The sequence below is a fragment of the Serinus canaria genome, chromosome 8 (genome assembly GCF_022539315.1).
Source record: "Serinus canaria isolate serCan28SL12 chromosome 8, serCan2020, whole genome shotgun sequence".
Taxonomy (NCBI): domain Eukaryota; kingdom Metazoa; phylum Chordata; class Aves; order Passeriformes; family Fringillidae; genus Serinus; species Serinus canaria.
This window is the reverse complement of record NC_066322.1, coordinates 9838897-9862502: the sequence shown is the minus strand read 5'-3', so window position 1 is coordinate 9862502 and position 23606 is coordinate 9838897. Positions and strand designations below refer to the sequence as shown.

The window sequence follows — 23606 nt, the reverse complement described above, 5'->3', positions numbered from 1 at the left end:
AGGTAAATACTATGAGCAGAAATGGCAGTGGACAGCAGCACCCTTAATCCCTGCCTGCTTTCCCCAGGCAGTGACCTCAGAACACTGCTGATGGAGGGGAAGCTGGGTGGAGAAGGGCAGGTTTGGGGCTCTGGTTTGAGTTCAGGGTGGGAGGAAAGATGAATTTGAGGACAGAAGTAAAGGAGGAAGTCAGAGCTGTAGAGCCAGCCTCAGCTGATGCTCCACAATGATTCTTTCTAGAGTTTGGGGAAGAGACATTTATTGGCCATTTAAAAAACCTTAGGAAGTCACATTACAAATATTACAGTTGCTGAGTTCAGCAGTTTGAAGGCTGGGAATGTGCCTTTGGATGCAGTAGTTTTAATAGCATAACAATCTGTTGTTGAATATGCAATGCTCCTTTAAAAAAACATATTTGGCAGGGGGTGTTTTTATTTCTCCATGTGACAGCTGACAGATTCTCCCCTGCATTAGCAGCAGCAAGCCTCTGCTTCAGAGCTGGGATTTCACCTCCCCAAAAATGGATGAGGTATCAATATAGCTGGGGAGTGATCCAGAGGGTGGAGCAGTGAGGGTGATGATGTTCTCAAAGTGCCCCATGGCTGTGCAAACTCTCTCCTCATTCGCTTTTCTTTCTTCTTTCCTTTGCAATCAGTACTGATTATTCTGAGCATGTTTGTATTACAAAGCCTGTGCCCACCTGTTGGCTGCTCCCAGCCCAGGCCAGCAGCTCTCATTGCTCCTTGCCGTTCTCCTGGGGGTGTGGGGACACATCCCTGCACATCCAGCATCTCAGGAGCTACTGATTTCCCCTAATGACCTCTCTGTGTGTCCAGGAATAATTTCTCTTCTGCTCCTGTGATTACGAAGCATTTCCCGGAGCACAGAGGGCACCGGGGTCTCGCACCTTGGTGCAGATGGAAAGTGCTGCAGGCTGTTTTCTGTGACCTCAAAGATGCTGTCACAAAGAACCAAATAGTGTCAGGCAAAGGAGGGCAGAGTAAGATGTAGTGGGAATGCCTGTGTCAAAGAGGGTGAAGTGGCCAGATGGGGGATTTAGCTTGACTTTTGGAGCCAGCTTTGATTCATGTCAGAGGAAAAGAGCCAACCCCAGGACTATGGTGCTCCAGCTCCTGTAGCAGCATTCAGTGCACCTCTGCCCAGACTTAAATCTTCCTTGGGTTCCATCTGAAGCTTCCTCTCCCTTGTTTGCACACATGCTCTTTTCCTCTCACTGCTCTTAATCCTCTCTTCTTTTGCATCTGGGGTAGAAGCAGAAAGTGCTTCCTCAGTTCCTGGCACTGCACAGAGCATCCTTACCCTGCTGTGAGGAGCTTCAGCTCCAGGTTTCTTTATGTAGAGAGGCACAGTAGTGACTCTTCTCAGGAGACAGAGGTGGCTCTGGGTCCAGTGGGATAAGAAATAAGGAGGAAACTGGCAAGATAGCTGAAACACAAAGGCTGTGGGGCCTTGGGAGATAAACTGGTCACAAGGCAAGTTGACTGTTCTGGAGAGATGTCTCCAGACCTATGGAAATGCATCCTGCTTTTCACATCTTTCACAGGTTGCTTTCCCAGTGTTTCATGGTCTCTCTGATTAAAGTCATCCCATGCTACCCCCTCAGAGTCTGCACTGGAGACTCCTGCTAATGGACAGGTTGGCAAGCACATCATCCCTGTGTGCCCAAATGACAGGGGCTTGGTCTGTTGCTCCTGGTCACGATAAGGACCCAGAGCAGGTTATGAGATGTGGCTCACAGCCCTCCCCTGCTCAGGGAACTCTGTGTTTAAATAGAGCTGCTCCTTTCCTTGCACTGCCCCAGAGCAGTGTTCATTTCATTTCTGTAGGATCTGCCAAGCACTGTGCTGTCCCAAAGGACCTCTGGAGGACCTTCCCAGGGCCAGCGTGGGCGGCTGCTGGGGAAGGGCGAGTGGCCGTGCTGCCAGGCCCTGCAGGATAAATAGGGTGTGTAAAACCCGAATTAGCTCTGTTGTCATGTGTCACATCAGGGTCATGGCTCTCGCCTCAGGTCTCCTTGATTTATGCCTGGGGACTTTAACTTGATGACCAGGTACTTCCCCAGACTTCTTGTGCAGCAAATGCTGCAGGTCCCCCAGCCTCTCAATGAGAGAGTTTAGAAATGGTTTTGAGTGAAGGGTTTTTTCCAATGCTCCGTTGAAATACATGATTCCTTTCCTTGCATGCAGTAGACACCTGCAGGCTCTCCCGAGAGAGGAAGGAGCCCTGACCAACAAGTGAGATAGCAAGCAGGCACTGCAACCTCCTGCTCCTCAACTTACCCCGTCTCTTTCTTCCTTCTTTTTCCCTCTTCTTTTTCCACCTTCTTCTTTTCTTTTCTTCCCTTTCTCCCCCTCTTCTTCCCCCTCCCTCCATCTCTCCCCACCCCCCGGTATCAAGGCGACATCTCCAAGCCAAGTACTTTTAATTTCGCCCGTGGCCCTTGCTGACACGGTGGATATGCACAGCAAGTTAAATTCCCGCCTGATCAATAAAGCAGAAGCAGTGTGTCCGACTGGTCGATATTTTTTTATCTGTCTTCAGCCCAGTCCTGCTGATGACAGCCCCCTGCGCTTCAGCAAAGGCACTCAAGGGCATCGGGCTTTGGCAACACAGCTCTTTTTTTTATTTAAATTTTAAAAAAACCCAGATGCCTACAAAAAAAAAAAAAGTTCATGGAGTTTGGCCTTTGCTTAATAACGTTTTATGATTTATCTTAATTTTTAATTGAAAAAAATTTGCGAATTAATTGATTTCTGGGACTTGCCAATTAACATTGTAATTGGGTGCATGATAAATTTCAAGGGAGCATCATTTTTCTCCCTCTCCCCCTTGTCACCGAGAAGGGGAACTGCGAGGGCAGCTGCTTCCTATCCATACGACCCCCGCTCTTTCCCGAGGTGCTGCTGCCCTCCTCCCCCCTTGCTACTGTATCTTAAAGAAGGAACAAGAAAGCTAATAAAGTCGTGTTATTAGAGTCTCGCCAGAGGTGACCCCTCAAGGCATAAATCCAGGCCGGGAGATGCTGAGGACAGGTACTATTAAGTGCCTGAGCGTGCTTTGCAGGTGGGACTGGGTACCTCTCCTGCAGCACCCTTTCCCTGGTTGTGCACTCCCAGTGCTCCCAGGGGCTTTCCCAAAGGGCTCTGCTATCCCCCAAGGTGATCAACCGAGCAGTTAATTGCGTGTGATGTCTCCTCAGTGCTCCTCCTGGGTGTGAGACCTCCATGACTGCCCTGCAGCCAATGTTCACCAGCAAAACGAGGCTGCAGGGACAGGCTGGTGTTTGGGAGCTGCTCCAGGGACACAAAACGCATTTTCATATCCTGTTCTGCCCCAATTCCCTTGGGGAGAGAGTTCTGCCCCACAGCAGCAGTGAGGCATCCCATGCCACCCACAGCAGAGGTGTTCATCACAGAACCTCAGCCCTCAGTCAGGGGTGTGCAGTTTCATTTTCCACTTTTTTACAAATGCATCTCCAGCTGGGTGGTATCACCTGAAGCTTTCTCCAGCAGTTTGACTCCTGTCCAATCTAAATTAGACTTGCCTGGAAGTGTCAGCTCCTTGGTGATCCCCAAGCAGGGCCAGGATCACCTGTCACCACAAGGCACCTAACAGGGTCACATCCCTGTGTGGGGTGTGGAGAAGTGGGTGAGCTACCAAAATATGAGTGAGGACACAGCGTGATGTTGGAGCAGTGAGAACAAGCTGCCCTGGGGCACTGAGACAGAGTGAAACTGCCAAGTAAATTGAAGCGTGCTTTGTGTCTTTAGTGCTTCTCCCACCCACTCCACATGCTGGTACGGATCACCTTGCCACTGTCATCTCAGGTGTCCTGTGCATCCTCTAAACCCCAGTGAGCTTGGATGGGGCTCCATTGTGCCATCCTGGTGCTTCTCCTGCACCCCAGTCTAGGCAGGGAGTGAAGGATGACAGCCAAGGTGGAGGGTCCCAGGTTCCCTGGCAAAGCCACAGCTCTTCCCACCAGCCAGGACATCAGAAAGGCCAGGAGCAGCCCAGTTCTAGGTCTGCCAGTGTTGATGGTGGGGAAACATGCGGGAATGGAGAGAAATTTATGAGGAGAGGAGTCTGTTTATTATCTAGCCAATGTGGTGCTGCTGATACCATGGATTTATCCTCTTTCATTCCTCCTCTGATTTGTGTCCCTGCCCCTCACTGTGGCAGATTAATCATGGACAGAAAGGGAAGAGAGACCCTCCAGCTTCCTCCTGTGCACTTAGAGGGTGGCAATGACAGCAGCCTGGACCCTTCACCCATGGCTTTTCCTAGGAGAGAGCACAAGCCAGGCAGCTGCCTGCCCTGCTTAGAGATGCCCTGTTCCTCTCCTCCATGGCAGACCCCAGGGAAGGCAGAGGCTGCTGTCCATAATCTGTAGGTGAGAAGCACTTCTCATGGGTCAGAGCTTCCAGGGTAGCACACCAAGTGAAAAAAGTGTGGGTCATGTTTTCCCTTGCTCATGCAGTGCCCTAAAAGGGCTATGACCCCTCCTTAAATTGCCTTCAGACCTGTGGTACCTGCAGTCCATTCCCTGACTCCAGGATATGGATTTGAAGGCTGAGGTTTGGAACTCTGGAGGGCAAAGCCTTCCTCTGAGTGCTGCTGACTCGCAGGGCAGCAGGAGGCTTGGGAAGGGGTGTGTGGAAACCCAAGGGTGAGAAATAAATCTCCGGTCAGTTATTTGCCCTGGAGTGATGCATGTCTTCTGCAGAGCCTCTTCTGAACTGCCACATGAGCTGGGAATAATTAAACAGTCATTACAGCCATGGCAGCAAAGAGCCCCCCAAATCAATCTAATGCATGACCTTTCCCTCCAATTTTCCTTTTTATTTTTCCAGCCACCTTCTTTTCAAATTGTGGGAGAGAAATGGAACTACCCCCCAGCCAGGTCTCCTGTTTGGCCCTGCACACATGGACCATCACATCCTCACCCAGAAACCTGGTATCCACTCTGAATGGGGACGTGGGGTACCAGAGGTCGATAAAGGAAAATCCAGCAGGGAAGAAAGAGTTGGGGATGTGAATAGGACAGAGCAAATAGGGGATTTCAGCATGGTCAGGTCATGCCACAGTGTTTTATGATTCTCCTGCATTTCATTTCGTTGGGGGAGGTGGGTGACTGCCCTGTGGGTCAGATTTGTCACAACTGACTGTGTTGGTCACTGAGGTCTCACAAATACTGACAGGGCGAGCATGTGGGAAGCACGTCTGGCACTGCAGGAGCAAAACATTTCTAGCCCTAACTGCAGCCTCTTTGACAATTTTTTTGCATCACTCAGCCCCTTTTCCTGTCATGGGATGCAGGTGCCACTGGGGGAGCCACAGCAGGGTAAAAACCCCAGTGTGCCTCCTGTGATGGCACAGACCTCACCTGGCCATGCTGAGGGCTGTCACCTGCAGCTAGGTATAAAATCAAACTCCCATGTCCTTATTTAAGCATCAAGTGACAGTTCCACTTATTTAAACTGGCATTCACAAAAATCCAATTCCATCTCTACCCAGCGACTGCTCCATTACAGCTGGAGTTGCCATCCACACTCTGCCAGAGGCTTTCTCTGCTGCCAGGGCTCCCATCCCGAGGCTACATGTTCAAGCCATGAGTCCTACAGCTAAAAATAAACTGTTTCAAATTGAGTTTTGGTTGGGTTTTTCAGTTTTCTGGGTTTGGGTTTTTTTTTTTTTTTTTGGTTTTGTTTTGGTTCTTGTTTGTTTGTTTGGGGTTGGTTTTGGGTTTTTTGTGGGGTGGGTGGTTTTTTTATTAATACATTAATTTGCTACAGCCTGTAGAAATCTTTGGGTTTTGCAAGCTCTTTTGTGGGAGCTGCACAGGCTGATGCCTGTCAAATAGGGGGGCTGCTGAGAAGGGGTTCTGTGGAAAATTGGCAGAGCTGGAAGACTGCAGCTGCATGGCAGCAGCTCTCTTACCTGCTGCTTACTGGTTCAGGGTCCTTCAGGGATAAGCAGGAACAACTGCAGCTGCCCCAGCTCAGGGAACTTAACCTTCAGCTAATGACCTGATTTTTCCCTGTGGGAAGAAGCAGCAGCTTCCATTCATGGGGGGGATAAGGGACCATTCCTTGCATGTTGCCTTTTTATTTTCCATGGCAAGCACACCCCAAAAGGCAAGACCATAACAAAGTAAATAGGCTTGAAGGTCATTTTGTGTAACAGCAACCATAGCAGGGGTAGAGGAAACCCCAAGACTGTGGATAAGGAGGGCACATACTTGGCTTGCTGAGCTGCCCTTGGGGAAATCATGACAGAAGCATTGGGCCTGAACAGCCCCTTGAAGCTCACTCAGGGACACGCCAGGGGATTCCCAGTTGCACCTGGGGATGCTCCTAACCGAATGTGTGTGCCTAGGATTAAAGGACATCTGCACCATCTGCATGTCTCTGGTGTAGCCTGAGTTCTGCTTTCCTTGCGAAGAGCCTTGCTGAGAGGAAAGGCTCCTCTAAAAGCTGATGGTCCCTAATCTAAAGGAACAGTGTGTCATGAAGCACATGGGGATCTGGCTGTGCTGTTCCCGTTAACAGGTGATGCAGTTGCACCACTGGGCAGAGCCCTCTGGCAGCATCAGGCAGGGGCCTTATTTTGTCCCCATGGGGACATCCAAACGCATGAGGTGCATGAGTGAACTGACAGAGCTGGTGTCTCAGCCCCATGAAAGAAAACTTTCAGTGAGGGAGCAGCCTTGTATCACTTGGAAGTGCAGTCTTCAGGAGAGAGAGAAGGAGGCTGCCAAAATCGCTGGGTCTTCCCAGGGTGTTCCTTGCTCTTCTTTGGTACTTTGGGGGGGTTGCCTAAAAGGTAAAGAAGTTGTTTTGCTGTAATGAACTAGATAAACAATTCCCCAAATAGATTAAAACTAACTGTAACTTAGAAAAGCGGGTAGTAATTATATTTTATTAGCTAGCAAAACACCATTTTTTTATTTCGTAAGATAATTCTGTGTAAATCACCTTAATTAGAAGTGTCAGATGAGCCCGTGAATATCGTACTTAGTAACTAATTTCCTATGTACAGGTTATAATTTAAAACACATGGATCACTCGCTGAGTGGAAATATGCTAGCCATGAAATAATGTGGGGAGTGTTGGGGTTATTACTATGTAAATGTGTAATCATTTCAGACCACTGCAGCCTGGCTGGGTGATTAAAGAGAATCCCAAGGTCTCCAAAGATTGTGCTGTCTGCAAGGGCCTAGAGCAAAAAAACTTTAAAAGGCACCGAAAAGTGTTTGAACTTTAAAGGTCTTGATTTCCCTTTTACCATTTTTAATTTGTCTGCGGTGTTTATGGAGGGGAAGGTTTCTCTTTGCTGACAGCCTTTCGATCCTGAGCCAGCTGCCAGCATTCTTAAGAGGTGCAGGGGGCTGCAGCCCTTGTAATTCAGGGGGCTCTTTAGTGGGATCGGGAAAAGCACGCTTAAAATGCAGGGTCTGGGTGCTTGGATGACCTGGGCTTATGCCTACTCCTAACCCATCTCTGGATATTAAAAAAAAACAAATTTTGAACTGTTATTAGTGTGGGAGTGGAGCTACATTGCAAGAAAGGGGGTGAGTACTAATAATCCTCCAGATGAAGAATAAAATAAAGCCTGCCAAGTTATCTTAACCAGTCCCCTTCCTTATCGGTCCCAACAGCAGAGGATTGATCTTTTGGCTGACCAGAGAGACTCTCATTCTGAAAACTTCAGTTTCCTGGCCCTAACACCATTTCTAGGAGGAATTAATTATATTCTTCCTTTTTCCCTTGAAAACGAATAATTTTAAACACCTTTAACAAGAAAAGGGAGGAAATGGGGTTGTTTTTTTAAAAAGGCATTTGGATTATAAAAGGAAAAAAAATGTTGTTTCACACTTCATGTGATTGAGAAATTCAGGGTAGTGCTGGAGGTGGAGAGGGGATGGAAATCTTTCCCATCGTGCTTGTTCTTGCACAGGCTTGAGGTGGTGCCAGGGCTGTGTCTCAGTAGGCAGCAGGAACTATTTCTACTCTGTGACACCTCCTGAGGGTAGAGAGAGCAGAGCTGGGCGAGAGGAAACAGGGGGTATCCTGTACCCTTGGTGAGCATCCTGCAGCACAGTCCCTCAGGGAAGTGGGGCTGTGTGAGAGGTGATGCCCCAGCCCATCCATCCGTGGTCCGTGGGAACCACCGCTGGGAGCAGAGTTGTGGCATTGGGAGTTACCTGACGGCAGTGGATAACTGAGTGTTTCCACCATTTCAGGGCAGGGGGCAAAAGGCAGTGGCACTGGGAGAGGAGGGGGGCCATAGCCCCAGGAGAAAACACCTTCCTCCATCCCTGCTCATTTCATAACACCCAGCCATCTGCCAAATCAAGGCAGATTAAAGCCAGCCAAATTCAATTTTTCCCTGCTGGCACTGCAGCTCAGCATCTGGGGCTAAAGTGTCCCCGACAAAGCGAACATGACAGGCACATTGCTTTTTTGTCACATCTAGTACCGTGTTGATCTTCTAAAAGTCTCATAAAAATTTATTGATGTCTCCCATATTGCTGTGATTGAGAAGAAAGGAGCGCGGGTGTGCGGAGCCGGGCGCGCGCGCGCGGGCGAGCGTGTGTGCGTGTGTATATTAATGTTTCTGAAGTAGATCTGATTTGATATGTCTTGTTCTATTGTCAGCATCTGTTTAGCGAGGCTTTTTAATACTTTCTGGCTGCCGATCACTCATCCTTAGCCTGGGATGCAGGCTTGCATACAAATTTTGTTATTAAACACAATTCCATTCCCCCCCTTTCCCCAGCCCCCGCCTCCCCCCACTACCCTCCCCCCTCCACCCACCCACCCACCCATCCATCATCTCCCTGGGGCTATGGGGAGCTGGGAGCCAGCCACCCCACCAGCGTGTGCTTACAAGCACAGGCACTGGGCTTGGCAACATATTTCAAGAGCCTTTTGCCTGCTGCAGGTGCTTTGCATTGACAAATCGAATCATGGGGAAATAATTTATTTCCTAATGCTGTTTGCAGCATGTTAGCAGGAGAATTTACATGAGAGAGATTACTTTAATAACCAAAAAATTACAGTGCAGGCCTCCCCGCCATGTCGGCTTTGATATGTAATTGTTTCAAGTTTAACCTGTCTGGAGGGGGGAAGGTGTTATTAAATCTATAGCATCTCCCGCTGGCGAGGGCAGGCAAGGAGGAGCACCGGATAGGGACCTCCTTCCCTGCTAAATGGAGAGCAAGCTGAATTAACAAATCACTCCAGCCTCCAGCAGAGCTGCTGCTCCCCCGGTGTGCCTGGAGCTGAGGAAATCTTTTTTTCCCTTGCTCTTATACCGATTTAATCTCCTTCTCTTTCCTATTCTCCTTTTTTTCATTGTGCCTGACCCTTCACAGGATTCACCACCTCTGCTGCCCTCTCCCTGGCTTTCTTCCCTATGTCCCTGCAGACTTGCTCTCTGCTTTTTCCCAGTGCTGGGAGAGGAGCTTTGCAAGCCCCAGGCAGGGGGAGAGTTGGTGTTTGACTCGTGTGGCTGGTTTGGGGACTTCCACTCATATGACCACTTGGTTACAGCTGGAGAAATAGTTGGCACTGCCCTCCTTCCCATGTCCCTCCAGGCAGGGTGAAGAGGCTCTTGTTGGTCCAGGGAAGAGGAACAATGTGCTTTGCTATTTGACCTTATAAGATCTCTTGAAGCACCCACCTCCTTGTCTGCCAGTTTTGTGACTGACCTTGTTCTCTTCTCTCTTGGCAGCAAGAGCACCATCCTGAAGGATGCCATGGCAGCAGGCACCCCCAAGGTAAGTGAGAAAACCTCAGCATATTTTCCCTGTCCCCCAAGGGATGCTCTTTACACCCCTTCACCTTCCCAGCCTGCTACTAGATGTCTGCCAGGGAGGTGGCCACACTTTGGGGGCCAGTGGCACTGGGGAAAGCTGCTGTCCCCACACAGCCGCTGGGCTGGAGCAGCCAAGTCCCTGCACAGAGCTCTGCATTCCTTGTGCAGCCAAGAACGGAGGAGCTGAAGGAGCTGCTGGGCTCTGGGACTCCAGATTGTGTCTAATGACAGCTAATGAAGGCTGATCACACGCAGCCTGAGCTCAGCCTGGGAAATCACGTGTGGGAGTTCCTGGAGCCAGAGCCATATGCCAGCTTTGGAAGGGGAGAGTGGGCATGCCTCAAGGAGTGAAGTACACCCAAGGAGGAACCCAAATCACTAAAGACCCCATTTTAGTCTCAACCCCCTCCCCAGGACCCACCTCCCATCCCCTTGGCTCACAATGCAGAAAAACTCACAGAGCATCATGGCATCACTGCAGAGGGCATAAATTACTGATTTGCTATCAGCTGGACTTCATGTGGCACAGGGGTGGGAAAGACCAGAGCTTGGGCAGGTGAGCAGGAGGCAGGGAGCACTGCAGAGCATTGCACAGCCACTGAAAACCATGCTGTCTTCTCCAGGGTGGGCAAAAGCAAGTGCTCCAGATTCTTCTACACTTCTGATGATGCAGTCCAAGTGAGGGAGGCTCCCGGCTTCCAGACAAGGGAAGGGTATTTCTCACAGGAGATGTCTTCATGCTTGTTTTATTAGAATTAACTTCCAGTCTCATTCCCCAATGGTTTTTCTGGAAGCTTATGGTGATTTTTTTGGCATGTGATGTCAGAAGCAAAGACTGACATTTCAGTTCTAGATTTTCTCCTTGGGGCTGGGTGTCTTGGCAAATACATCAACACCTTGTCTGCCCCACCAAGGGAGAGGCCTGGGAGCCACTGTGCTGACCTGAGCTCCTAGCAGGTAGGGATGACTACCAAATAAGTCCAAAAATTTCCAAAATCCTTCAAGGGGAAAAAAGAAAATGCAATGATACTCCATAGTGCTCCAGACCTTTGTCTCCTGCATGACTATACTTTCCTCCTGTGCCCTGGAGCAAAGTATAGTCATGCAGGAGAGTGGAGACCTGACTCTTTCTCCCCTGAAAACAAGCAGAGCAGAGAGAAATCCCCAAATCCACCACTGCTGATAATCCACAGAGTGTGAGGCTGCTTTGGGATGTCTTGAAGGAGCTGGAAAGGGCAACAGCAAAATGAAAGCATCTGGACTGCAATCTTCCTGTTCACTCCCCATCAGGACTCATGTAGATAACTCAGCGGTCCCAAACACATCTCCTGTGAGGGAGAAGGACGGCTAGGAAGACAGATTAGCTGTTTGGAGGCAAACACAGTGAGTGACTGACAGAGACCAGATAAAGAAGAAGGTCCATCTCACGGCAGGGCCAGGCTTTTGAAGTTTCCATTGACAAAGAATCCCATTTGCCTTGAGCGAGGGGATTAAACTGGGACTGGAGCGTCGTTCTATGTAAAAGAGATCAATCGTCCCCTGTCACCACATGGATCTTTTCCCTTTGCCCGTCACGTCTGGGACTAAGAACATTAACTTCAAGAAGCTGGGAGAGCAGGGAGGGAGAGGGTAAAATCAGGAAATCTTTCATTCCCTTCTCAGAGAGCTTGAAAGCTTCTCAGCCCAGGAGGATTCATTATTTCTATGTGGCTTTTGCTGGGAGACAAGTCCTGTGTGGCATGAGAAGGCGCAGTGCTGTCACCTTCACCTGAGATTGGTATTAAAGGCCCCTTTGTAACCAGGTGGGATTGAGGAGGAGGGTGGTGAAGAGATGAAGGCTGCTCCTTTCCTTTGTGCCCACTGAATGTTTGCAACATGGGGTATGAATAGCCCACTAGGTTGTGAAGTCCCTCTGATACAGTCCCAGGCAGAGGGATGGGGTACAGACCCCCAGAGTGGGCTTGCAGTCCATGTCCAGGCACCCAGGCATCACTGGAGGTTTGGCAGGCACCCCCAGAAAGATCTGTACCACTCTGAACTGGTGGAACGGGACTACTGCAATGTTTCCTGGCCAGTCCTTTTCCTGCTGCCAACAAAAGGGCCAGCAGCTCCAGCAGCTCAGCAATGGGAGAAGGGGCGGCACCTCCCCATCCCTCAAGAGTGTCCAATGGCAAAACAAGCAAGGGCAAGCTGGTTTACTCAGGGACATGGAAACTGGAATGGCTGCAGGCTGGTAGTTACTTCTTTGGTCACTAGTGGCTTTTACTCCACTTTAGGGCTCATTTAGGACTTTTACCCACAGCATCACTACCATTGCCACTTCTGTGCTGGCCTGAGGCTCTTCCTGGGGGGCAGCTGGAACAGGGCATTTAATCTTCTCATGCTCTGTGGCCTAGCTCTGCTCCCACAGCTGCCCCAGCAAACATCTCTCTGGGCAATAAAAGCCCAGATGTAAATGCATGTTCCTCTCTCACTGCTCCCCTGCCCCTGAAGAGCTGTCACTCACTGCACTGGGTCAATTTTCATGGCAATATGTCAAAGAAAATCCAATCACTCAACATGGGATGTGATGAATGCAGGATTATTGTATCAGATTCTTCTATTATCAGAGCTGACTGAGGCAGTGACAGCCAAGCAAGGGCTGCAAGCTGGGGCTCCAGGCAGCACCACTGCTTGGTGCCTGGGCTCCCTCTCTGCAAAGGCAGCTCAAAGGGCAGTGCTGAGCACCACAGATCTGCAGTGTTCAGGATCCTCATCTGCCCTTAGAGACCAAGCCTAATAGATGGTGATACACCAGTGGGGACAAGGCACTTGGACAAGCAGAGTGTCACTCAGAAGGTCTCTTTCTGAAGGTCTGTCCAAGCCAGCCACACCCCAGACCTCTGTGAGGCCTGAGCTTCCCTGCAGCACTCCCCAGCATGGCCAGAGCCTGGGTCTCAGGCAGAACAGGTTACAGGAATGTCTCACAGAGGCATATGGAGTACACCAGACTCCATTTGGACTGGTGGTTGTGCAGCAGTCTGTACACAGCTGTCAGCAGCGAGAGGTTCCCTTGGGTATCCTTCCCAGACTTCGTGCTCTCCCCTTGCCTTTCTCCCCTGGCCTCAGCTGCCTCTTGCAAGGCAGGAGAGGAGCACACATTGGGTTGAACCCATGCTGGTGAGGTGTAAATCCAACTGTTCCCACTCTTCCTTGAGCAACTGGTGCTAACTGGAGAGCCAGCATCCCTAGGTCCTTCTTGCTACCTAAGAGCACTTCACTACTGCCTGTATTTCAGGGGATTAGCTGCAAACTGTTACCTGTCACCTCACAGGTAAGCCTATATCCCCTGTGGAAAAACTGGTGCTGATCATTGAAGGGGAAGAGACTGGGTTCATGAAGCATCCCAGCTCTTGTGGTGGGTTCAGCATTCATTTTCCACTGCTGCTTCCTAATACATCCCTGCAAATTGCCTTTCCCACTCCCAGTCCTGGCTGTGCTCTTGCTGCACACAGTGATGTGAGTGGCCACGAGCAAAATCCATCCCACACACCTGGCAGATGCCTGTGGCTGGTTTGTTTAGGTGTGCACCCAGCTCCACAGAGGGTGCTCGCAGGCAGGCAGCCAGCACTCTGCTCCCAGACCTCCGGCAGAGCCGGGAACCCAGCCACAGGGCCAGAGCTCTTGGCTTCCCCCACCCACCCCTGTGATTTTACAGCTTCACTGAGCAGTTTGAGAAAGAATTACAGCATCAAGTGGGAAATTTGACCACTAAAGCCCTCCAAGGAAAAAGAGCTTTGAAGCAAGTAAGATTTGGAGCCTTAAACCTTGACAGAATGTCTGTATTTAGCCCTTCCCAGCTGCCTCACTTGAGATGAAATTTCTAGCACAATCATTTAACTTCTTCATATCATGTCCATGGTGGTAGGAATGGGGGACGGGTGTCAGTGCCCTGGGGTTTTAACTCCTTCTCTTGTGTCACTGACAGACTGGGAGGTTGGCAAAGTCATTCCCATATCTCTGCTCCCTCCCCCTGTAACTGATTTACAAGGAAAGATTTAAAAGCTAAATCTGAGTATTGTGGCAAAGCTATTGCCAATCTGGGGACATGAGAATGGCCCACAGATATGTGAAGGAGAGGAAATTACGTAGGATGAGTGTTAGCTGGCTGTGCTTCCTGCAGTTTGGGGTGATGAATACCAGAGTCACTCCAAAACCAAGTATCTGCCAGGTTTTATTCCATAAAACAAATTACCCCATGACCAAACAAAGCCCCTCACTCCCCTTGGGCCAAACAGCTGTACCCTCCCCTTAGACCAGGGGAAACCACTGCATTTGGCAGAAGGAGCAGAGAGAGGCAGACCTGGGCCAGACCTCTTTCCCCCTCCATCTCCAGAGTGCTGATGGGCAGTTCTGCAAGAAAGGGGCCCCTTTTCCCTCCATGTAGCTGGTGTCTCTTCCAAGAGGATGCAGAGCTCCATTACTATCCCAGGTGTCACTGTAACATGCACAGAAATTAATTAGTAGCTCACATTTCTGTAAGCTTATTCTGCTTGGGAACCACTGGAATTTTTCAGTGAAGGCCGGAAGCTGCTGATACCATTATTTCTATTCGCCATTCACACCCTTCTCACATTTAAGCCTTTCATCCCCAGCTCCATCCCACCTTTATCTCTGCCAGCTAAAAGCCACTAGATAATTTTACCTCTAACTTTTCCCGAGAGCAAATGTGGACCCTCCAAAAGCTTCTAGGAAACTCAGCTCTAATAGTACCATCTTTGTGTTGGGGATACTCCAGCAATAACATAAAAAACGGCTAGCAGAGTTAAGGGGGAAAATCACAGCAAGGCCTGGTATCACTTATTGCTTTCGGGTTACAGTTCCCAAGTGATAACAGCTATTAGCAACACTTTGACGTCTTCCCTACCGTGGAGGGGAGGGCAGGAGACAGAAAACATGTCAAGCCATCACCTCCATGTTAAGTGATAAGTACCTATTTAGACGGCAGAGTTAAGGCTGAATGCATCAAGCAGGGAACACTTTGTGCCAAAAAAAAAAAAAAAAAAAAAAAAAAAAGAGCAAGAAAGAAAAAAAATTTAAAAGGCCATATAGATACATAAAAAGCAGGGTTAGGGTATTTGTTCTGCTGACAGCAGCTGTGATGGATTGTTTAAGAAAAATAGACTCCTTATGTTTTTCCAGGGCTCTCAGAAAGAGGAGTCCAGCACTTTAATACTCTCAAATGACTGGCCTTGAGAGGCAGCAGAATGTCAGAGCCACCGGCTGGGCTGTCCCGACGCTGACACCTGCCCCGGCTGCCGGCGAGAGGCCGCGCTTCGGGCTGGGGGCGGCGTGTGCCGGCAATTTCCATCCATTTCCCGGCGCTGGCGGCTGCCCCCTGACACCCGGCCCTGCCCGGTGCTGCCCGGGGCCCAGGCCTGGCGGGCCCGCGGGTCAGGAGCCGCTGGCGTGCTGGCACGGGTGTCCTTGGCGACATTGCCTCAGCACTGCCCACGGCTCCTGCAGCCCGGCAGGCAGGAGCAGGCCTGGGCATCGACGGCCTGCGATCACAGCGGCTGGCATACAGGCTGCAGGTTGAATATTTGATTCATTCCAAACGTGCCCCCGTGTTTATTTATGTAAAGTAGGTGTTGCTCCTCGTTTGGGTGAGCTGCTGAAATGTTCCCAGCCGATCTCTGCAGGATTGCAGGTCCGTGGAGCGTGTCGGGAGCAACCAAGGGGAGCCTTGCAGCATGAGCGAGGTGATGTGCCCTCGGGATCCGGGGACATCCAGACACATCTCTTCTCCCTGGCACGGCACAGCTGGGCTCCAAGGGGCAGGAAGGAATCACTGAGCAGGGCCATGGCTGCCCAGCATGGCAGGAGGGGCAGGAGGAAGGAGGGAGTACAGGGCTTGGACAAGATTGATGGCCTCGTTGCCATTAAGAAAAAAATTAGCCGGTGGCGGCTATCATATTAAAGGGTGAAGAAGCCGTGAATTATTTTCTTAAAGATCTTATCACTTACAATGATAATTTTACCTTCCAAAAGGCCACTTTTAATGAGGCAAGGCAGGCAAAAAGTCATGATTTAATGCCAGATTTTTTTTTTCAAACACATTTTACTGCTTTTTTGTCCATGTTTAAAAAGCGCCGGTGACCTTTTTTTATTTAGCTTGCCCCAGGTGTAATGCTCAGTCTGATCCTCTCAGGGTTTATAACCTCCACAGAGTGTGCCTCTACCCAATGGAGAGATGATTTAAAGGGGAGGGAGAAATATGAAGCTGCACCACCGCTCACACACAGCCCTTGCTCCAGGTGGAGCAAGGTCCCACCTTTGATGGTGGGACTTGTGGAGGGGAGACCAGGGAGGGAGGAGGGTCTTCTCCCCCCAGTATCCTCACTCAGACACACTCTGAAGGGCAGCTGGGATGTACTGGCAGCCAGGCACCAATGAGATGTCTGGTGGCCTTAACCCAAGGGAAAAGGGACACCTCAGCATCAAGACTTGTTCCCACCATGCTAAAGAACCTGGTCCCATGGCAGAGAGCATCTCCACATCAGGCCTATCTGCACACAGAGAACCCAGTACCATGTTTTTGGGCTGGGATGCCAGAATTTGGGTCTGCCATGCAGCATGGGCATGCTGAGGGCTGGGAGAGCACCTTTTCCCTCCACAGCCATCCTCCCAGATTGCAGCTGACAGAGGAATGGGAATTGTATCGCTACCCTTCCTCTGCTTGCCAGGAGCAGTGTGGGAATGAGCAGAATGGTGCAGGGAACAGCAAATCCTTGGCTTGGTATTCTTTGGTCAGGCATCCTCACTGCTCAACCATTGGAAAACAGCCTCAGCATGACAATCTGGGGTAAAAGAAGCCAAAATTGGGACTGTTGAGGCTGGCCTCCTGCAGGATTGAAAGTCACCCTGATGGCAAGTGCCTTTTCTAATCCCTTAGCCTCTGAGCCTGCATCCCTGCCTGCCCCCATGGCTGCCCGAGAGGCAAAGTGTGGCACAGCACAGGGAAATGAGAAAAACAAATGAAGTCAGGTTCCCTAAGAGTGAAGGGGAAGTGTGACTTGGCATCTCTAACGCTGTGTTTAACATGCCGGCAGGGTATTTAAAATTGAAGTGCTTGCACACAATTTAAAAATAGACAGTTTATTAATCTAAACTGCAAGTGTATGTAGAAGAGGCCTCAAGATTGACATCTTTGGGATTAGTTTAGCCCTGCGTTTTTCCAGAGGTCATTGCCATGGTGCTCAGGAGGTTTGTGGAATAAATGGGGCCAGCATTCTTCCTAGGACCACACGCTAAAAACTAATACATAACGTTTAATTTACTGTCTCCATAGCTAGCCCAACCATTTTTCACATAATAATATTGGATTAGAGCTACCAGAAGCTGAGGGGGGGAGCAGGAGGCGGGCAGGGTTTGTCTGTCTGTCGTCGAGGCATGGGGAGATGGGTATTTTTTCCCCTTTTCTAGAATACATTGGAAGACAAAACAGATTTAACCCTCCCAGCTTCAGGATGCTTGGCTTATTAGGGCATTAATTGTTATTCTGTTATTCTGAGTCACAACTGAAGGCTTCGAGCCTCATCCCTGTGTTTTTTAGGACATGTGCAATCTTGCTCATTCAAAAATGGTCATCACTCTCTATTTAGAAAATAAAGAACCTAAACAACAGCAGGAGCTTTGGGGCTGCACTCTACAGAAATTCTGCAGAGGGCTTTTCCAGAAATAAATGAGCTGTTCACCAAAGCAGTTGGATTTAGCCAACACATGAAGCCAGAGAGCCTCCCTGCCCTGCCCATCTGTCCCCGGGAAAGTGGAGGCTGGGCTCTTGAGGAAGCCTTTGATGGAAGCCCCCAGTCCCGTGGGCTCCCACTGCCCCTCCCAGTGCCTGGCATCCCTGTTGGGCTGAGCTAAGGAGCAAGCCAGCCCCAAGATGTGGTCAGCACAGACTCAGTTGGCAGAAGTGGTTTTGTCCAAGGAAATAACCGAGCACCCAGCAGGCAACTCCTCTGTGACCCCTTTCAGGACATCCTATCTCCCCACAGCCAGCAGAGCTGGGCTTTATGGCAGAGATATGCACTGCACACTGGGACATGCCTCTTGCCCTCATGGCAGGGCTGGCAGCTCACACCCATGGGGTTAAACTCAGAACTCAAACTCTCCTCCTCCACCACCACCCCAAGCCTGCCTTCCCTCCATGCCTGTGCTGGCTGCACTGCTGTGCTGTTCTCCTGTCCAAGCCTGGGGGATTGCTTGCTGCTGACTGAACCAATTTGTATGCTGAGTCATTTTTCCACTTTCTCATATCTTTCCCAAAAAAATGCACATTTTTTCATGTTTCATTTCAGCCCAGAGGCAAATATTTCTGGAATACTTGCCTTTCTCCAAGGTATTATGCTTTTTAATAATGTTGTCACCACACTTGACCTGTCCAATTCAGATGATATCTACACTTCCCTTCACAAACACACACATCTCCAAGCAGTCATTTATTGTCAAATCTTGCCAGCTGATTCTCAGAAACAAACATCTGCAGAGCTGTATTTCCAGTGTACATTTTTTCACAATGTAGTGGGCTATATTTAGCCTAGTTCAGCTAATTTATAATTTAAGTTAGAATTTAAAATTGCATTTTTCCCTCAAAGTAATCTAATCATAAAGTTCATTTGCAACTCAGTGTACATTTCTTCAGATGCTGTCAAACTCCCACAGTAATTTTCCTGCTAGAGTTCACTGTGTGTAGAATTTAGACTTACCTACTATGGACTTGAAGTTTATCAGTGATCTCTTAGGTCTCAAATATCACAGAGCTTTTTAACCTTCTAAAAGGCTCTTTTTTTTTCTGTGCTACTTATTAAAATAAATAGCATAATTACTGAAGGAAGAGGTAGTTGCACTGCAAAGGTGCTGAGAGCTTTAGTGCAGTTTACAAAGCTATTGAGAGATTTAGTGGCACTTAGAAAGGGCAGATGAGGACATGTAAGCACTGCTCCACCTCAGCACTCCTGTGCCTTATCACGAGAATTTCTGGTGAGGTCCTCACATATCATTTCCATCAGGGCCTGATTCTGCCCCAGCCACCAGACCTGGGGTAAAAATGACTGTCCTATTCATTGGTACTTTCCTAGACCCAGCAGCCTGGTCCCCTCATGGGGCAGAGTCCCTTGCAAAGAGCAGAGCCAGTCCCACAGCCCAGTATTCCATCCCAGCACAGTTCCACAGCTCAGCAGACGCTGTCCATGGCTTTGAGGACAGCTCAGAGACAGGCAGAGAGCTCGACAGTGCTCACAACATGAATTTCTCCTTTCTCTTGCAGTCAATTTTGTTGTCGGCCTCAATCAAGCGGGAAGGAGATTCTCCGACAGCATCACCCCACTCCTCAGATGACATCCATCACTCAGACAGATACCAGGTAAGCAGGTAGATGCTCTTACTGGTCTCAGCCTTGGGCAGGGAGCCGGCACAACCCAGTGCCCACAGCTCTCTCTGTGTGACAGCCTTACTCTTGGCTATGCAATTACTGCCCCGGTTCTCCTACTGACATCAAGGGGACATGAGCACTTGGCCCCCTCACAGGACTGAGAAGGTGGGCTTTTGTCTGCAAAGTCCTCCCAGCTCTGACTAGAACCACTGCGGTATTTAAAAATGTTTTAAAATATTTGTAGAGATTCTATTTCTATTGCATTATATTCACCATTTTGGTCTCATTTCCATGGCTCTGTTTGTCATTACCCACCCTGTGCCCATTGAGTAGCTTTCAGAGAAGTGACATTTTTTACTCATGACTCCCATCAAAGACAGAAATGAGTGGACAATCCACAACCATGCCAACCTGTTTTATAAAACACTCTCTTCCCAGAGGAGCAGCAGGTCTTGACTTTGGTGATGCAATGAGTAAAACTTGAGGGAGATGGAGCAAGAAATGAAGCGGGGAGCAGCATAAGTACAGCTTGGCTGGTTGTAAGTCCGTCTGTATTTTAGGGGCTGGCAAACTTGACTCCAACTCAACACACATCCAACTGTTCGGCTGCAAGTCTGTACTCAGCCACTGGCTTCAAGTAGGCTCTGAAAGACAACAGATAAATTAATGTTGGTCATCAGCACAGACCCAAGTGTGTGTCCACCTGCTGTGCAGACAGTCTGGGTGGGCTGAGGCTGTGCCAGCATGGCAAACACCTATCACCCTCTGTTCTGTGATGGTCTGCAGCCATACCCTGTGCCTAGGGTCAGGCACGCACTCATATCTTCCTGCACCAGCTGCTTTGCACATGCCAAGTCTGTGTTTGAGCCTGCAGAGAGAGGCTGATGACCAGTTCTGAGGCTCTTACTGAGCAGACCCAGTTATAACATGTGTTCCTGAAGATGGGTCCTATTAGTAGCAGATTTGTTCATTTGTTGCCCATTATTCCACCCTCTGTCCTGTTTATTGGTTGTATTATCAGTTGTGGATCATAGTCCCATGTGGCTTTGAGGTATAACTTGGTGTCACGTCACAGCCACTTTACTCTCCCATGAACAATAAAAGCTGGAGCAAAGCAAAGGAAGCAAAACCTTGCAGAAGATACAGAAATGCCTGTTTCAGGTAATCCTGCTCTCTTTCCTGCCTGTTTATTAAGGCTAATAAATAAATGATGTTCATTTCAAAAGAGTGTGAAAGAGATTTTTGCTGTGGCCCCTTTGTTGGAGAACCCTCCTCCCTTCCCACTCTGCCAGACATCAGTCTCTGTGAGATTGGTGGCCCCTTGCAGCCTTCTGTTCCTGTACATTTTTATTATGTCATGCTCAAAGACAAATATTCTCAGCAGAAGCCCCTCTATGTGCTGAGTCCAGCTACTCTCTAATGTGCTTTAAGTTTGTGAGCATATTTTATGGAGGGTTGCAGCCCTTAATGCAAATGTGTAATGGGAGTTGTACGTCTGCACTGCAGGGAGAAAACACCTCTAGGGCCTGATTTTCATTTATGCTTGTGCTGGCTGAGTTACGCTGCACTGGCAGTGTAAAGGGACCTCAGAGTGGGTGCCAAGGGTGTGTAAAGCCTCCGTGTATGCTTAATAAAGCCACAATATGAACGAGAATTCAGTCTGCCTGGCTTACCAAGGGAAAAAGCCCAGGAAGCAGAGCAGAAGACTCTCACGGTGGTGATTTTAAGGGCTGCAAAATTTAGCTTTCCATATGCAGAGGTGTGCTGGAATTATGACTGTCCCTTGTGTTGTGATCTAATCATGATTATACACTGTATTAGTAACATGAAGAACGTGAGTTATTGGCGTTTGGGTTTTCAGAATTCCTGTGGCTCAGTTTTCTCAGTCTTTGTGCTTATATACCAATGGGGATACTTAGGGAAAGAGATTAATGAAGAGGAGTGCTACAGAAATAGGGGCTTGCACAGCACTAGGGCTGCTTGCATTGCTCCCCATGCTGAGAGGGGGCTGCAGTGAAGGCAGTGGGGGGCTCCTAGATGTGGGGAGGAGGCATCCTCCTGCCTCCCCTGTGCCAAGCCTGGTTGCTGGGGTTTGGTACCTGGAGACTGATCAGACGGAGGTAATGGCAGCCAGTGGATTTAGGGGCTGCTCCTCTTACAGTATATTCTGTCAGATGGAGCTTTGAGTAAAAACAAAGCCATTTTAGTTACATTTAGTTAAAACCCTGAATACCCAGTGGAGAAATCAACAGCAAATTGCAAGTGAAACATCGTACTGCAAAGATGGCATTTCAGGCTTGGAGGGAGCCCACAGAATATTTTTGACTGAATAGCAAGTGTAGTGTAAGCAAAAGCCTAAAATCCTTGTCCAGGGAAGGCTCACCTCCCTCCCCCCGAGCTCAGGTAAGCGTGCCTCCCAAAAGACAGCTCAATTCATTAAAAGGCTAAAGCCAACATCAGCAGCTGTGATTTTGTAAGTAAACCATGTATGAAAATCCAGCTGTGTGTTCAGCAGGCAGGCAGAGCTGGGATGTTGGACAGACTTGCCAAAGCTCACCAGCCAGCACTGAACTGTCCAGCTGCCATCATCATCTGGGGCAGCAAAACGTGTATCGGGGTGGTTTTTGTTTTCCCTCTGAAAAAGAAGCAACAGGCTGTCAGGTGCCAGAGAGGAGACACAAAATGTAGGTTTGATTCCAGGAAACAAAGTCTGAGGAGTCTGCAGAGAGGGGAACAGATGGGATTTGCGTGTATAGGAGCCTCTGCTGCCGAATTTGTAGCCCCCAGCTCTGTCCCAACCTCAGGCCGGTCTGCTGGGGCCATCCTCCTCCACAACTGTGCAGCAAATATGGGAGGGAAACCCATGAGACAGTTCTGACCGCCCAGATTTGCTGAACCATGGAAAGGGAAAGAGGGAGGAGTGCCTGGAAAGCGCAGGCTTCGCCTGCAGCCAAGGTGTCGCCGTGATAGGGGCATTTCTGGGCAGGGCAGGCAGGTGTCAGAGCCCTGGAGCTGAGCTGGATGCTCAGCCTGGCCCCGGCAGATGCAGAGGGTGTCAGCAGGCGGGAAGGATGGGGCTCCACTTCCCAGGGCTCTGCTTCCCGAGGCTCGACTCCCCCAGCCAGGGCAGGCCCTGGGGGCTCCATGACAAGGCCAGGGCAGGGCAAGAACACAGAGGGGCCCACTGGCCACCTGCCTTTGGGTCTTGTTACCCCTGGATTCTGATTGGCCAAGAGCCCTTGGGCCCCAGTCTCTGATTGGGCAGAGGAAGTTGGAGGGTGACACGTTGGTGCATGATTGGTCAGTGCCTTTGGGTTATTTTCAGGGCTAAGGCTCTGATTGGCCAGTGACGTTGGGCCTGAAGGGTGCTCAATCACTATTGGACAAGGGAATCTTGTTGGAAATCAGGAAAACTGCTTCGCAGTTGCTCCCAGGGAACTGATTGGTCAACTGCCCCTGGGCAGCAACTTCCCAGTTGCTCCAGGCTCTGATTGGTCAACTGCCCCTGGGCAGCAACCTGCCTTTAGGGTCGGATTGGGCCCCTTGGATTCCAGGGGGTCCTGATTCCTGATTAACCAGGCACTTCAGGATCTCAGTAACCCTTGATTTCTGATTGGCCAGGCGCAATTTCTGACTGGTCAGGTACACAGGGTCTCTCTTTCCACCTCCCCACCGTAACCCCTGAATTTCGATTGGCCAGATCCTCCGGGTTCCAGCCGCCCCGGGGCTCTGATTGGCCGGGCTCGCCGGGCGCTGCCGCCCCCTGTCGGTTGTCATGGGAACTGCCTGCTGAACTCTCACCCGCGCGCCGCGGGTCACATGACCGGGGCCAACATGGCGGCGGCCGCCGGGGGCTGATCGGCGGCGCCCGCCGGGCCGCGCCGCATCCACCCGCATCCCGGGCCCGCCGCCCGCTGCCCGCCCGCGGCGCCCGCGGCTATGCAGAGCGGCAAGAGAGGGCCCGGCGGCGGGGGCCGGGAAGAGGTGGGTGCTGCGGTGGGGGGAAGGCCCGCGGACGGAGCGTTGTCTCTGGGATGCGCGGAGAGTGGGGGGACCGGCCCGGGCCTTGTGTACGGGAGAGGGGCGAGTTGTTTACATCCGCGTCCTGACGCTCTTGTCTCCCCTCTGCAGACCTTCCTGCGGGTGCGAGCGAACCGGCAGACCCGGCTGAACGGTGAGTGCGGCCCCCATCGCGCCTGCCCCTCCGGAGAAGTTTCCAGAGTTGGGCCGAGTTGTGTGGCACCCCCGTGTCCCCCACACCGCAGGCCGGGAGCCGCCACCAGCCTCGATTTGCTGGGAGGGCGCAAGGGGCGTTCAGGTGAAGCCCTCCACGCTCACCCGTAGCTCC

At 50.3% G+C, this 23606-nt stretch overlaps 1 protein-coding gene across 4 annotated transcripts in view; it reads left to right on the top strand.

Moving 5' to 3' along the window:
• RNF220 (ring finger protein 220) overlaps positions 1-23606 on the top strand; it is a 212552-nt gene that overhangs the window by 134141 nt on the left and 54805 nt on the right. For 3 of the 4 annotated variants that reach the window (XM_009088660.4, XM_009088659.4, XM_030226610.2), the window contains 3 exons: positions 9760-9805; positions 19154-19249; positions 23390-23432. In XM_009088660.4, the coding sequence (XP_009086908.1) occupies positions 9760-9805; positions 19154-19249; positions 23390-23432 (185 nt within the window). Of the gene's footprint in view, positions 1-9759; positions 9806-19153; positions 19250-23075; positions 23243-23389; positions 23433-23606 lie in introns of those variants that run through there. The other variant, XM_009088661.4, reaches the window with a different exon arrangement.